This window comes from Myiozetetes cayanensis, unplaced genomic scaffold (assembly GCF_022539395.1).
Source record: "Myiozetetes cayanensis isolate MyiCay16 unplaced genomic scaffold, myiCay2020 scf9, whole genome shotgun sequence".
NCBI classification, from domain to species: domain Eukaryota; kingdom Metazoa; phylum Chordata; class Aves; order Passeriformes; family Tyrannidae; genus Myiozetetes; species Myiozetetes cayanensis.
This window is the reverse complement of record NW_026088185.1, coordinates 21,619,263-21,631,944: the sequence shown is the minus strand read 5'-3', so window position 1 is coordinate 21,631,944 and position 12,682 is coordinate 21,619,263. Positions and strand designations below refer to the sequence as shown.

General features: G+C 53.2%; 1 protein-coding gene across 2 annotated transcripts; it reads left to right on the top strand.

The window, feature by feature from the left end:
* The first annotated feature begins 2,468 nt into the window (after window positions 1-2,468).
* Window positions 2,469-10,473, top strand: TBR1 (T-box brain transcription factor 1). 2 transcript variants are annotated; one of them, XM_050339937.1, is made up of 7 exons: window positions 2,472-3,588; window positions 3,999-4,153; window positions 4,501-4,622; window positions 4,960-5,118; window positions 5,964-6,025; window positions 8,081-8,198; window positions 8,304-10,473. In XM_050339937.1, the coding sequence occupies exons 1-7, from the start codon at window positions 2,897-2,899 to the stop codon at window positions 8,922-8,924; spliced, it is 1,929 nt and encodes a 642-aa protein (XP_050195894.1). In that variant the 5' UTR covers window positions 2,472-2,896; the 3' UTR covers window positions 8,925-10,473. The 2 variants fall into 2 exon arrangements, with proteins under 2 accessions (XP_050195892.1, XP_050195894.1); XM_050339935.1 differs by having other exon boundaries at window positions 2,469-3,588; window positions 8,081-10,473.
* The last annotated feature ends 2,209 nt before the right edge of the window (window positions 10,474-12,682 follow it).

Below are 12,682 nucleotides of genomic sequence, written 5' to 3'. Positions count from 1 at the left end.
TTTGGCAGGTCGTGGGTAACATGGCACTGCAGAGCAGGAGAGAAGCTAGCGCAGTGCTGCAGTGTATACATGCGTGAGAGGCTGGTGTAAGCAGGGAGACAAACCAGTGAGTCTTGCATATTCTAAATTAATTTTGACAAATGTACATCTTGCAGAGGGTAGCTGAAGGAAGTCTGTTGGAGATACAGATCTCCTGTAGTATAAGCTTGTGCTGTGGTACCCTGCTTTCTGTTCACTCCTCAGTTTGACTTGGAGGCACAATTTTCCATTTACCAAGATGTTTCATGAATAATAAAAAGGTAGTTTTTTGGGGCATCTTTCCTTATATTTGTCCAGTGCTTTAGGAGCTACACAAAGGATTTGGAAGAGTGTGTGTATGCTGTAACCTGAAAAGCAGCAGACCATATACCATCTTGGAGGAAGAAAGAGGTTTGCAAGCAGCCTCCTTCTGAGCCTCCAGCCGCAATGGAGCAGACCTTCATTAGCAGCTTGACCCCTTGTCACCTGTCAACGCGAAGGACGGGCATATTGTATTAGCAAACCTCTCTACATTCTATGACGATTCTGTAACACCACCTGCCATTGCATATCCCCCTATTATACCAGTTTAGGAGTTGTGCTCTGAAGATTTTTGGCATATATTAGCACTTCCATGTGATTGGCAGCATACCACTGAATTCATTGCAGCTCCGCATCTATATGGGTGTAGCTCTGTAATTCAGGGCAGCATTTCCGAGGGTTTATCTGCGTTTTGATCCATCTCGTGCCTATATAAGTCCGTTACCTTTCCTTTGGTTCAAGCAGGGAAAGGAAAGGGTGAGCACAATGGTGAAACAAGTGTCAGAAACAATAGTTAGAACTGATAATAATGAAACTATTTTCTTAGCACTGAAAGGATAAGGTGGTGTATGGAAAGTTGTATGTACCGTACCACCCGACTGCAACTAGAACAGTGAACTGCTTGCTTTTTGCTTCATAATTTATCTTATTAGAATCATTTCCTTGCAGAGAGTGTGTGTATGTTGGCATTTATGAAACACTACATGAATGAAGTAGCTCATGGTTAAGCAATAGAAAAATAAATGACCACGGGATGAGAGCATTGGAATACACATTCTGACAAGTCATCCTGGCTCAAGTCTTCTCTGGATTTGAGTTTGCAAAAGTTTCGGCCTGGCTTCAGGCAATTGTACGATTGTTTGGTCTTATTATGCGATGGTTTAGACTGCATTAGCTGTCAGTTGAATTTGAAGCCGGCTGCTGATGTCACCTGGGAAGAGATGTGGTCTGTAAAATACCTGAAGTTCAAACTGCTAAGGGGACAATACTAAGAAAAATGGAACAGGAGAGGAGAGCTCCTCCCCAGGTAAAAATAAAACCCAAAATCCAACACCCCCCCTTCCAAAAAAAAAAAAAAAAATCAACAAAACAAGGTAAAACAAGAACTGTGCTTTTAAAAACACTCAAGCTTCCCTAGGAAGGGAAATTGAGACCCGTGCTTTGGAGGGGAGGGGTGGCGAGCAGCTCCCCTGAACTCCGGCGCATCTTCACACCTTGGAGGGTCCTGGTTTCAATAGCCCGAGGATCTACCGGGAACACCGCGGGACCCGCGGGTCGGTCCCTCCGCTAACTCGGGGTCTCCACAGCCCCCCGAAGGTGCGCGGGCCTCGCCCCCCAGCCCGAGTGTCACCGGGGCCGCCGCCGCCGCTCTCCCCTGGGCTCGGCCGGGCCTGCGGCTCTGCCAAGACATCCCCGAGCAGAGGGTGCCGGCGGCTCCTGCAGCGGCACCCCTGTGGTTTGGGCTCCTCCGCTACGCCCGAACCCGCCGACCGAGCCGGGACGGACCGCGGCTCATGGCAAGGGTGCTACCAAAAATCGGCCCCCTCCGAGGGCTGTCCGCGGGACCGAGCACGGGGGAAATAGCAGGCACCGGGTGGAAAGAAATCCGGAGCCGGATGGGAAGGTGGACGCCTTCCACGCTGTTTTGCTGATAATCTCCGGCATTACGGCTCCCAGATAAAATATTTATTTTCCAAAGAACCCGTAAACATCGCGGCAAGTACATTAGGGCACTTCGGCTGCGGGGCTTATGATTATTTCAGAAGTTAAAAGAGATGATACGCGGCTGCTGTCAGCGGGGACGGAGGGTGTATTTTCCCCCGCAAAGCAGGCGCGGGTGGGAAGGGTGGGGGCGTTGCGCCGGGGGTCGCTCAGAAGAGGTGGGGGAGAGGGGCTGTGCCCCGCTGGGGACAAACCGCGGGGGTGAGCTGAGGGCAGCGGCTGCCCAGCCCTGCTCTCCCCTCGTAACCGGTCCCCGAAGCCCCCAGGACCCGCTCTCCATCCTGACGCACGAAGGTAGAGAACACGCGCACAATATTTGGGGAATCGTAGGGTTTGGATTTATTTTCCAGCCGTAGTCAAAAAAAAAAAAAAAAAAAAAAAAGCTGGAAAGGTCACATAATAATGAGCTCTCACAGCAAACACACTCTTCCCTTCCCCCTTTCCCTTCCTTCTATCTCACAATAAAATCATCTCCTTCAATTTGCCATGATCGTCGCGACCAGGAGCCAGGTGATTATCCTAATTAATGTCTATCTAATTAAATTACTGTCAGCGGTTAACCAATGGCAGAAGCCGTTTCATCCTCTCCACAAGCAGCAAGATCAAAAGTGAGTCTTTCCTGATTGCTGCATAGTGTCAATTGGCCAATCTCTTCTCCCTGGGAAGGGAGAGGAGAAAAAAAAAAAAAAAAAAAAAAAGTAAATCAAACGTTTGGGAAGCATTTGGTGGATGAAGTGCTTTCCGCCTAGTGAGGGTCCCAGGATGTCTAGCTTCTGATACTAAGGAGCCCTTTCAGATCCAGGGACTGAAGGGTTATTACTGTGGTGCTAGAGCTATGCAGCTGGAGCATTGTCTTTCTCCCTCTATCATGCTCTCCAAGAAATTTCTCAATGTGAGCAGCAGTTACCCACATGCAGGCGGATCTGAGCTTGCCTTGCATGATCATCCCATTATCTCGACCACTGACAACCTGGAGAGAAGTTCACCTTTGAAAAAAATTACCAGGGGGATGACGAATCAGTCAGATACAGACAATTTTCCTGACTCCAAGGACACACCAGGGGACGTCCAGAGAAATAAACTCTCTCCCGTCTTGGACGGGGTCTCTGAGCTTCGTCACAGTTTCGATGGATCTGCTGCAGATCGCTATCTGCTCTCTCAGTCCAGCCAGCCCCAGTCTGCTGCCTCTGCTCCTAGTACCATGTTCCCTTATCCCAGCCAGCATGGACCTGCTCACCCAGCCTTCTCCATCGCCAGCCCCAGCCGCTACATGGCTCACCATCCTGTGATCACCAACGGAGCTTATAACAGCCTCCTGTCCAACTCTTCTCCGCAAGGCTACCCCACGGCGGGCTACCCGTACCCCCAGCAGTATGGCCATTCCTACCAAGGGGCACCTTTCTACCAGTTCTCCTCCACCCAGCCGGGGCTAGTTCCCGGCAAGGCTCAGGTCTACCTGTGCAACAGGCCACTCTGGCTGAAATTTCACCGGCACCAGACGGAGATGATCATCACGAAGCAGGGAAGGTAAGCCACCGCACGGACCCTCGCCGGGTGTCGGGCTTGAGCCGCGGGCTCCGCCGCGGGAGCCGCCCGGAACCTCCGCAGCCCCGGCGGAGCCGTCCGCCCGTCACCGGGGTCCCTGCTCGGGTCGTCGGGAGCGCCGGTGCCGATCCCCGCCGGAGCCGGTCCCCACCGGGGCACCCTTCCTTGCCTCCCTCCAGGTTCCCGCGCCCGCTGCCCTCATCCCTTCCCCGCGGAAAGCTCGACTCTCCGGGGAGGGGATTTCTTTTGATTTTTATTTCCCAGTCAATACTGGCAGCCGTGAGAATAAAGCACAACGGTTGGTTCTTCCGCCTGTGCCTGTCGCTGGCTTGCTTTCCTCCTTCCCTTTCGTTTTTTCTTTTCCTTTTATTTATTTTTGGTTTTCTTTATAGGCGCATGTTCCCTTTCCTAAGCTTTAATATTTCTGGTCTCGACCCCACGGCTCACTACAATATTTTTGTGGATGTAATTTTGGCGGATCCCAATCACTGGAGATTTCAGGGAGGCAAATGGGTTCCTTGCGGCAAGGCGGACACCAATGTACAAGGCAAGTTTCTCCAATTAACACTTTTTCCGACACATATGTAGGTGAGAATGATTAATTAATGCCTTCGTGGACTGGCTCTGGCGAATTCTTAAACGCGAATGGGCCAACGATGCCTTTTCATGGTTTTGTATTTGGGGTTTTTTCTTTTTAAAGGAGGGTGGAGGAGAAAGTAAAATGTGTTCGGAAAGAGCTGTTTTAATCCTTTTCGGTTAAAATGAAGGCAGTTTTGGCAGTAAAATATTGGTAACCTAACGGGGTCCTTCGCCCTCGTGTGCTGCTTCATGGGGCAGAACCCGAGGTATGCGCGAGAACTGTGATGTGTTTGTGTTTTTTGCTGTTTTGCTTAGGAAACCGGGTGTATATGCACCCCGACTCCCCCAATACGGGAGCCCACTGGATGCGCCAGGAAATCTCCTTTGGGAAACTAAAACTTACAAACAATAAAGGAGCATCGAACAACAACGGACAGGTCAGTGGGGGAACGCAGGCGCTCTGCCAGAATTATTTTTATTGCTTCAGGCAAAATCCTACCATTTCCGAAAGGACGTGTATTTTTTTAGATCGTGTCGTTAGGGGAAAATAAAAGGGTGGTGGTGGTGCCAAGGGCCTCGACGCCCCCGAGAGCGTTGCCCAAGCTGACACCGCTGACCGGTGCGGCCGGAGGAGCCCGCAGCCAGCCCGGGGAGGCGGCGGCCAGCGGGTATCGTTCTCCTCGTCCTTCTCCCTCTAATTTCTTCTTCCCATTTTTTTTTATTTTTTTTTTTTTTACCCCGCGGCCCCCTCCCTCCTTTTGCCATGCCTGACAGATGGTGGTTTTGCAGTCCCTCCACAAGTACCAGCCCCGCTTGCATGTGGTGGAGGTGAACGAAGATGGGACAGAGGATACCAACCAGCCGGGCAGAGTGCAGACCTTCACCTTCCCCGAGACGCAATTCATAGCAGTCACCGCCTACCAAAACACCGATGTAAAGAGCTCCCTGGTTTATTCCGCTCGCGGTCGCCGCGCTCTCCGCAGGGCACCCCGCCAGGGCCGACCCGGCCGCTGCGCGCCCTCCCCTGGGTCTCTAGCGCCGCGAGATGAGGCTCCTGTCTCTCCCTTTGTGCCATCCCACCCTGACCAGCTCCAAGCATGGCCGTAGCCGCTTGCGCCGTCTTCACCCCGGGAGCCCCCTCCCGTAGCGGCATAGCCCTCCCCTCAAGGCCGGGCGCCATCCTGCCCCTCCGCCCGGGCCTGGGCGCTGCTCCACGTTTATCTCCCAGTCGGAAACAGCTCAGTTAGCTGTTAAGCTGTTAGCTTAAGCTTTAAGTCTGCAAAGATCAATTAACATCCTCATTGATTGCGCCGGGGGTGACAGAGAAACTTCCTCAAATTAAAAGCTCGTTAATGCCTGCATGTGTTTCAGAGTGGTCTGGCTTTGCTACAGACTGGTGCCCCCTTTTCAAATGACATATGTTCAGTCCACATTCGGCTTTAATTATTTTGCTCCATGCAAATGCAAACTCTTAGTTACCGTTGTGCGGTACCGTTGCCTCATTTCTGGATTTCAACATATTCATACCTCTGCAGTAGGAATTCTGACACGTTTCAAAACATGGAGTTATATATTAAATTTTATCGTACTTTTTTACAATAAGGTGAATCTTAAAATTAGACTGTGATGTCTGTAAGCACGCCAGATCTTTATTTTTCGCGGTTTAAAGGCAAATTGATTGATTAGAGTAAACCTTAGTCCTTTAAAAACATGTTGGCTGCACTGGGATATATCTTTCAGGCTTTCACAACGTCAGCTCTGTTCCTCTCTTTCCCTAGATCACACAGCTGAAAATAGATCACAACCCTTTCGCAAAAGGATTCCGAGACAATTATGACACGTAAGTAACCCTGATTTTTATTACCCTTCTGCCGGCTGCTCACACATGTCAAAGGGGGAAGCTTTAGGACGCGGATTGGCTTAATTTCACACCGAGATGTGTAATGTCAGGCTTTTTCAGAGCCCTCCGGGAGGAAGGCACTCGCCCGCTCCCGCGCAGGGGCTGTCCCTGCAGCGGGGCTCCGCGCAGTCCTACGGCCGCCTCCGCGCCTGGGGCCGCGCTGCCCGCACCTGAGTCCGCATCTCGCTTTGGCACTTGCGGCGGTTTTGTTGTTGGTTTTTCCTGGCACGAATATTGGCTCCTCTTTCCAAGTTTCCGTTTTACTTGCGCACAAGGGCTCCGAAAGAAGCACCCGAGCATCATGGGCTCAGTCCCCGGCAACCCACTGGGTCTGCATCATCCCAGGGGCCGCAGAGCAGGTGCCCAGAGGGAAATGTCTTCATCTCGTTTTGTTCTTCTCTGGGGTTGGATTTTTTTTTTTTTTCACCCCCCTCTCCCTTCTGGGTGGAGCTAAAGCCTCCGAAGTTTTAATCGTTGTTTGTCCCTGTGCTGCCTCTGCCCGTCCGCCTCCGAGGGGTTCCCACCATTTGACCCACCGGCCGTGCCCTCTGCAGCAGATGCGGCTGGTGCCGCTCCGAGTGAGATTCCGGGAGGGCGTCAGCCCCCGACCCCTGCCGCCACCTTTCTTGGCCCTCGGGTCTCGGATAGGGATATCCTGGGCTAGCAGGCCTGCCGGAAGGCTTCCCCTGGCTCGGGGTAAAGGGAGGTGGAGGGCACAGGGCAGCCCACACGCCCGAGGGGGCGGCCGGCCTTGGAACTCACCTGCCCTGCTGCAAGCTCCGGGTCTGCGGAACAGGACCCCGGCTTTGAGAAGGGAAGCCTTTTTCCTCTAAACTGCGGAGGGGAGCGGCCTCCCTTGGAGCGCCTCATCCCGCTCGTATCTTCAGAACCTGCTTCAGCCTCGCTCCGCTGGACCGTGGTTCAGCACCCATCAGCAGCAGGATTTCAGGACAAGCGTGGAAACGACGCCGAGGGCTGAACTAGTGAGAGAGGGGTCCGAGGCCGAGATTTAACTCTCCTCAGGGGGCAGCTTGTGGTGCGGCCGCTCTCTCCCATGAGCGGGGGTCGCAGCGGCTGTGGAGGAGAGCCGGGCCGTCCCTGGTGCCACGGAGGGCGGTAGCCGGGCCTGCCTGCTCTCCGGGACCTCTGCGAGGAGTATGTGCGGCCTTTGGGCAGGCTGCACGGCCTTCGCCCCCGGCCACAAGTGCTTTTCTCTTCTTAATAGGAAAAAACTTTGTAGGGCGTCACTTGAAAGGAGACGGGGGGAGGGGGAAGCTTCAATGTTGTCTAGCACGTTGAATTTGTTTAAGGGCCAAGTTTATTTTGGATAAGAAATTCCAGGAGGCGTGGAGGGTTAATTAAAGCACAGTTTTAGCCTGAAGTAAATACAGATAGTAGTTATTCATCCATTAAAGTTTTTATAATCGCAAATTGCAGCCCAGCATGGGAGAATTATATATAGGCCACGCAGGGAACACTGGAAGTGTCTGGCTTTACATTTCCTACAGTAGGTGTTTAAAGATTAGCTTAATTTAAACTCGGTAAAATGTTGATGGTTCGTCTGTGACTCCCAATAATAAGTGTTAAACAGCCGATAGAATTCCGTAGTCTGCCACTCATGCTGTTCGCGGCAAATGACCGGGCTGCCTGTTGCGCATGTGGCGGGACCGGTCAATGTATCACCGCGCGGGATTTCACGCCGTTGGGATGGGGGTTCGGGCCGGAGAGAGGGATCTCGGCCCCGTCAAGAAATGGCCAACCGGTTCAGAATGATTTGCTCTTCGTGCTTCCCCCCATCTTTCTTTCCTCTTCCCCGTTAAAGGCCATTGGCGCTACCGGTGCCGGAGGCAAAGCCCGGAGAGGAGCGCAGGCTCTCGGGCCGGGCAGGAGCGCGCTGGGACGGCGCCGTCCCTTCCCGTCCGTCCCCCGAGGGCCGCGGCGAGGAGGGCGCCGGGCTGCGGCGGACACCCAGCTCTCTCCCCTTCTCTTGGGCAGGATCTACACGGGCTGCGACATGGACCGGCTGACGCCTTCCCCCAACGACTCGCCCCGCTCGCAGATCGTGCCCGGGGCCCGCTACGCCATGGCCGGCTCCTTCCTCCAGGACCAGTTCGTGAGTAACTACGCCAAGTCCCGCTTCCACCCCGGGGCAGGAGCCGGCCCGGGGCCCGGCGCCGACCGCAGCGTGCCCCACACCAACGGGCTGCTCTCCCCACAGCAAGCCGAGGACCCGGGGGCCCCCTCGCCGCAGCGCTGGTTCGTCGCCCCCGCCAACAACCGCCTCGACTTCGCCGCCTCCGCCTACGACACGGCCACCGACTTCGCCGGCAACGCGGCCACGCTGCTGTCCTACGCGGCCGCGGGAGTCAAGGCTCTGCCGCTGCAGGCGGCCGGCTGCGCCGGGCGGCCGCTGGGCTACTATGCCGACCCCTCGGGCTGGGGGGCCCGCAGCCCCCCGCAGTACTGCAGCAAGTCGGGCTCCGTGCTCTCCTGCTGGCCCAATAGCGCGGCGGCGGCGCGTATGGCCGCCGGCAATCCCTACCTGGGGGAGGAGGCGGAGAGCCTGGCCCCCGAGCGGTCCCCTTTGCCGGGCGCCGAGGACTCCAAGCCCAAAGATTTGTCCGACTCCAGCTGGATCGAGACACCATCGTCCATTAAGTCCATCGACTCCTCCGATTCTGGGATTTACGAGCAGGCCAAAAGGAGGCGGATCTCCCCCTCGGACACCCCGGTGTCCGAAAGCTCCTCGCCCCTCAAGAGCGAGGTGCTCACCCAGCGGGACTGCGAAAAGACCTGCGCCAAGGACATCGGCTACTACGGCTTCTACTCGCACAGCTAGGCGCAGCCGACGGCCCGCCGTCCTTTTGCACAATAACTCGTCCGCGTTAGCGCACTGACCCCCCGCCCCTGATGCCCCATCCGTGCCCCGGCCCGGCCCGGCCCGGCAGGGAGGCAGGCAGGAGGCTGAGCCGCGGCCGCCGCCGCCCCCCCGCCCCGCTCCCCGCCCGGCCCGGCGGCGCCCCGGGGACGTGGGGGGCACTGCCGCTCCGAAACCCACTGATCAGTAGGATGCTTAGACTCTCAAACAGTAAAGCGCTTCCTTCCTTTTACCACGGATGGATTCTAGGGGAAACAGTAATAGTGGGGAAAAGAGCCTGTGAAATGCCTGTACATAGTATTTAATTTATTGTAACAGATTACTTTTCTTTTTTTCTGTTTATTTAATATTTGTTTGGATTTTTTTGTTTTGTTTTCATTGTTAAGTCACAAAACTTAGATCCTGTTTAAATTTCTTTACCCCCTTGCCCGCACTTTGCTCCCTCTTCCTCGTGCCCCTCCCCAGGTACACACTCTTCCTAAATGCCTCTGGAAATATAAGTGGTCCATAGCTATAGCAGCGAGTAATGGGTTTCTCACTTTCTCTCCAATTCCTCGCATGAAATAATTACGTGGTGCCCTGGGCTAACACAGCTAAGGAATAGCTCAGCTTTCCCTTCAAAAGAACAGAAATATGTCTCGTAGGAAAGTCGATTAAAGTAGCATGACGCCTTCCAAAAGCAAAATTAACTGCCTCTTATTTTTCTTTAAAAGGAATAGCTCGAGATCAGCAATATTATTATTTCTGTGGTATCCCCCCCCCCCGCCCCCAAGTGCCAAATCCATTACTAGTCCCCGCAGGTGCCAAATATGCTGACAAACTATTTTCAAATTTCTTTGCAGTTTCCCCCTCTTTCTTTATATTGCTGTAAATCTTTGTAATGAATAATCTAAAAAAAAAAAAAAAAAAAAAAAAAAAAAAAAAAAAAAAAAAAAGATATAGACGACTGAATTGTTGGTAACCATAGTGTAGTCCAGTGAAGATGAGTTGTGAGTTGTATATTTTACTGCATTTAGTTTTGGAATTGACTTTTTCATAAAGTAGCTGACCGAGATCTGACTTCCTGGGGAATCAAATGCACATCGAAAGTAAGAGTGATCTTTCCTATAAGCCTCTTATTATATTATTGAAGGAGAACTAATATCCCTCCAGGACTCCCCCCCCGGCGAAGCAGAATAGTAAGTCTTCGAATTTTGAGTAGCAAATCTATACAATTAACACATTTTTATATGGAAAAAACACCAATTACAAACAGAAATATGCATCAGGCTAAATATTCAGTCTAGATTACACTCGATGGGGAAATTTCCTAATAGAAATTCAGGGTCATAAACGTGTGTATATTTTTGACTCTTCTGTAAATCGAATGTTGTGATTTTTATATTTGTTCTGTTACGTCTGTGGAACTGAATAATTTATACCAGTACATGCTCCATTGAGAAATGTTTCGGTTTTTGCCCGTTTGTATCGTCTGTGTATAACAAGTAAAATAAACCTGGCAAAACATTAACGTCGTGTTGGAAAAAGCACTTCGCCGTTTTGCAAGTAGGAGATCGGGTGAGGCCAAGGGGAAGAGGCTGGTGGAGCTCTCCGCGAGGCTCTGGAGCGGGAGTCCCGCCGCTGCCCTCCCTGACGGAGCTGGTCGGCTTGCCCCGCATTTGTCCTTTTTTCGGTGGGGGAAACGGCGTAGCGGAGAGTGCTCCACGACGTGGAGGTTTGCAGTCAGAAAAAGAGGGAGATGAAACCCCCTCAGGTTTGAAAGGTTTATAATTATCCCTGTGTTTGACGCTTAAAAACCCTGACAGCACTTTGCAGGCGGGAGAGGTGCCTGGTGTGGGCCGGGGGGTGCCTTTGCTGGCGGAGCAGAGGCGAGAGGCGCAGCTCTGCCCGCCCGCAGCCTCCCCTTACCTCCCTGGGGCGGGGGCTGCGCTGGCGGAGCCCCGCGGTGCCCCCAAGGCGGGCACCCTTTCGGGGAAGCAACTTGCCCTGCTGCGCGGGAGCGGAGACCCCACTCCTGCAGCACCACCACCTCCACTAGCCTCCCCGGGACGCTGCCCCCTTTAGAGTCACCCACCTGCGGGCTTTAGGAGAGGCACCAGGCCGGTACCCCCGAGGGCCGAGTCCTCGGGGGTGGAGATAGGCCAGATTTACTCTTTGACTCCGCGGTGGGTAAGCGCAGGTGCGGAGTTGTCAGGGGCATTCTGCCCTATCGCGGTATTGACGGGGGGCACCTGAGCAGCCCAATTGCATTCCCCCCCCCCGCCTCTCGAGGTGCGGAGCCCCTGCACCCCCAGCGTCTCCGCCGCCCCCATCGCCCGCGTGGGGCACCGCGGCCGCCAACCTGGGGCGGCGGCGCCTGCCCTGCGGTGCCGTCGGGCTCACGGTGATGCCCCGGGACGCCCTTCGCTGAGAGGGGCCGTGGGGGCAGTGCCCCCTCGGGAGCGCCCCTGGGAGCAGCGCGGGCGGTGCGAGCCCTTCCCCGGCCCCTTCCTCGAGCAGCGGAGGCCGGGGCGCCGCACGAATCCCCCCGCGCACCGCCCGCACCTCTCCGCCTCCCGCGGGCCCCGGTTGCCTTCTCAGCGAGGCTGTCCCGGGGCTTCCCACACCCTAAATAAATCATGGCATGTTCCTGGCTCTCCTTCCCTGCTCTCGGCCGACAAAAGCTGCCTCCCTTCCCTCCCGCCGCTGCCGGTCCCTATGCACTGCCCCCCGGGCGGACAAGAGGAGCGTCCCGAGGCACCGCGGTGTTCCCCGCCCGCCTCCCCGCTGCGGCTGCTACCCACCGGGCAGTCACCCCGGGCACACTGCTCCTCGGGAAGGGGTCCGCCAGGTCTTGTTTAGCGGGGGTTATCTAGCGGGTCTGGAACAAATACGTAACGTGTGACAGGTCCGAACAAAATTTTTTCCTGTGCTTGAGTGGTTGATCTTATTCCATAACTATTTCGACAGGATAATTCCATAACTCTTTCTGCGAGAGAGTGGAAGAGATAAGGGCTGCAGAAGTTAAAAAGGCTATTTCCTGTCGGTAGGTCACTTTATTGCTATTGTAATTCTTTAGATTATTATTTTTAGAGGTGCACCTGTATATCTGCTAAACATTTGTTTACCTACACCTTAGTGTTTGTGTTCACCAAGGACCGAACACGGTGGTTTTGACCCTGTGTGTATAAATTGCAGTACGCTCAGTTTAGCTGAAGCAAAACCCCATGTATGAATTTGTTAGAACAGCAACTAATTGCATGAACTTTATGTGAAGTATAATTAGTATTATTAATCTAGGCATGCTGAATGGGCTTTAAATGCAATTATTGTGTAAAATAATCTATTCAATTGCTCTTTCTTTGCTTTATCTAATACAACACAAAATTCAGCTCCAATCTGTAGAAAGTATTTCAAAGTTCTTATTGGTAATACTTTCTACGATATTTCACATTAATACTATAACAAATGTAATACAGTGATTTACGCTCTGCAGATTTTGCACGAGTACGCTATGCATATTTGATGACACATTGCATATTTTAACAAGGTTTTTAATGACTGATTGAAATGTTTGCTAAGATATTTTTTAAGAGCTGGAGGAGAAATGGTTGTGGAAAGTGTGTGTAATAGAATAGTGATAAGGATGGGAGGGTTTTGATTGACAGTATGAGGAAGCAGATGGATGACTAGGTAGGTCAGAGGTAAAGATGCCTTTGACAGCTTTTTAAGTTCCTTTG

Excerpts from the sequence above, each read along its gene's own strand:
- TBR1 (XM_050339935.1), top strand. The coding sequence starts at position 2,897 with ATGCAGCTGGAGCATTGTCTTTCTCCCTCTATCATGCTCTCCAAGAAA. Across the intron at positions 3,589-3,998 it reads ATCATCACGAAGCAGGGAAG|GCGCATGTTCCCTTTCCTAA; the intron begins GTAAGCCACCGC and ends TTTTCTTTATAG. Across the intron at positions 4,154-4,500 it reads GGCGGACACCAATGTACAAG|GAAACCGGGTGTATATGCAC; the intron begins GCAAGTTTCTCC and ends TGTTTTGCTTAG.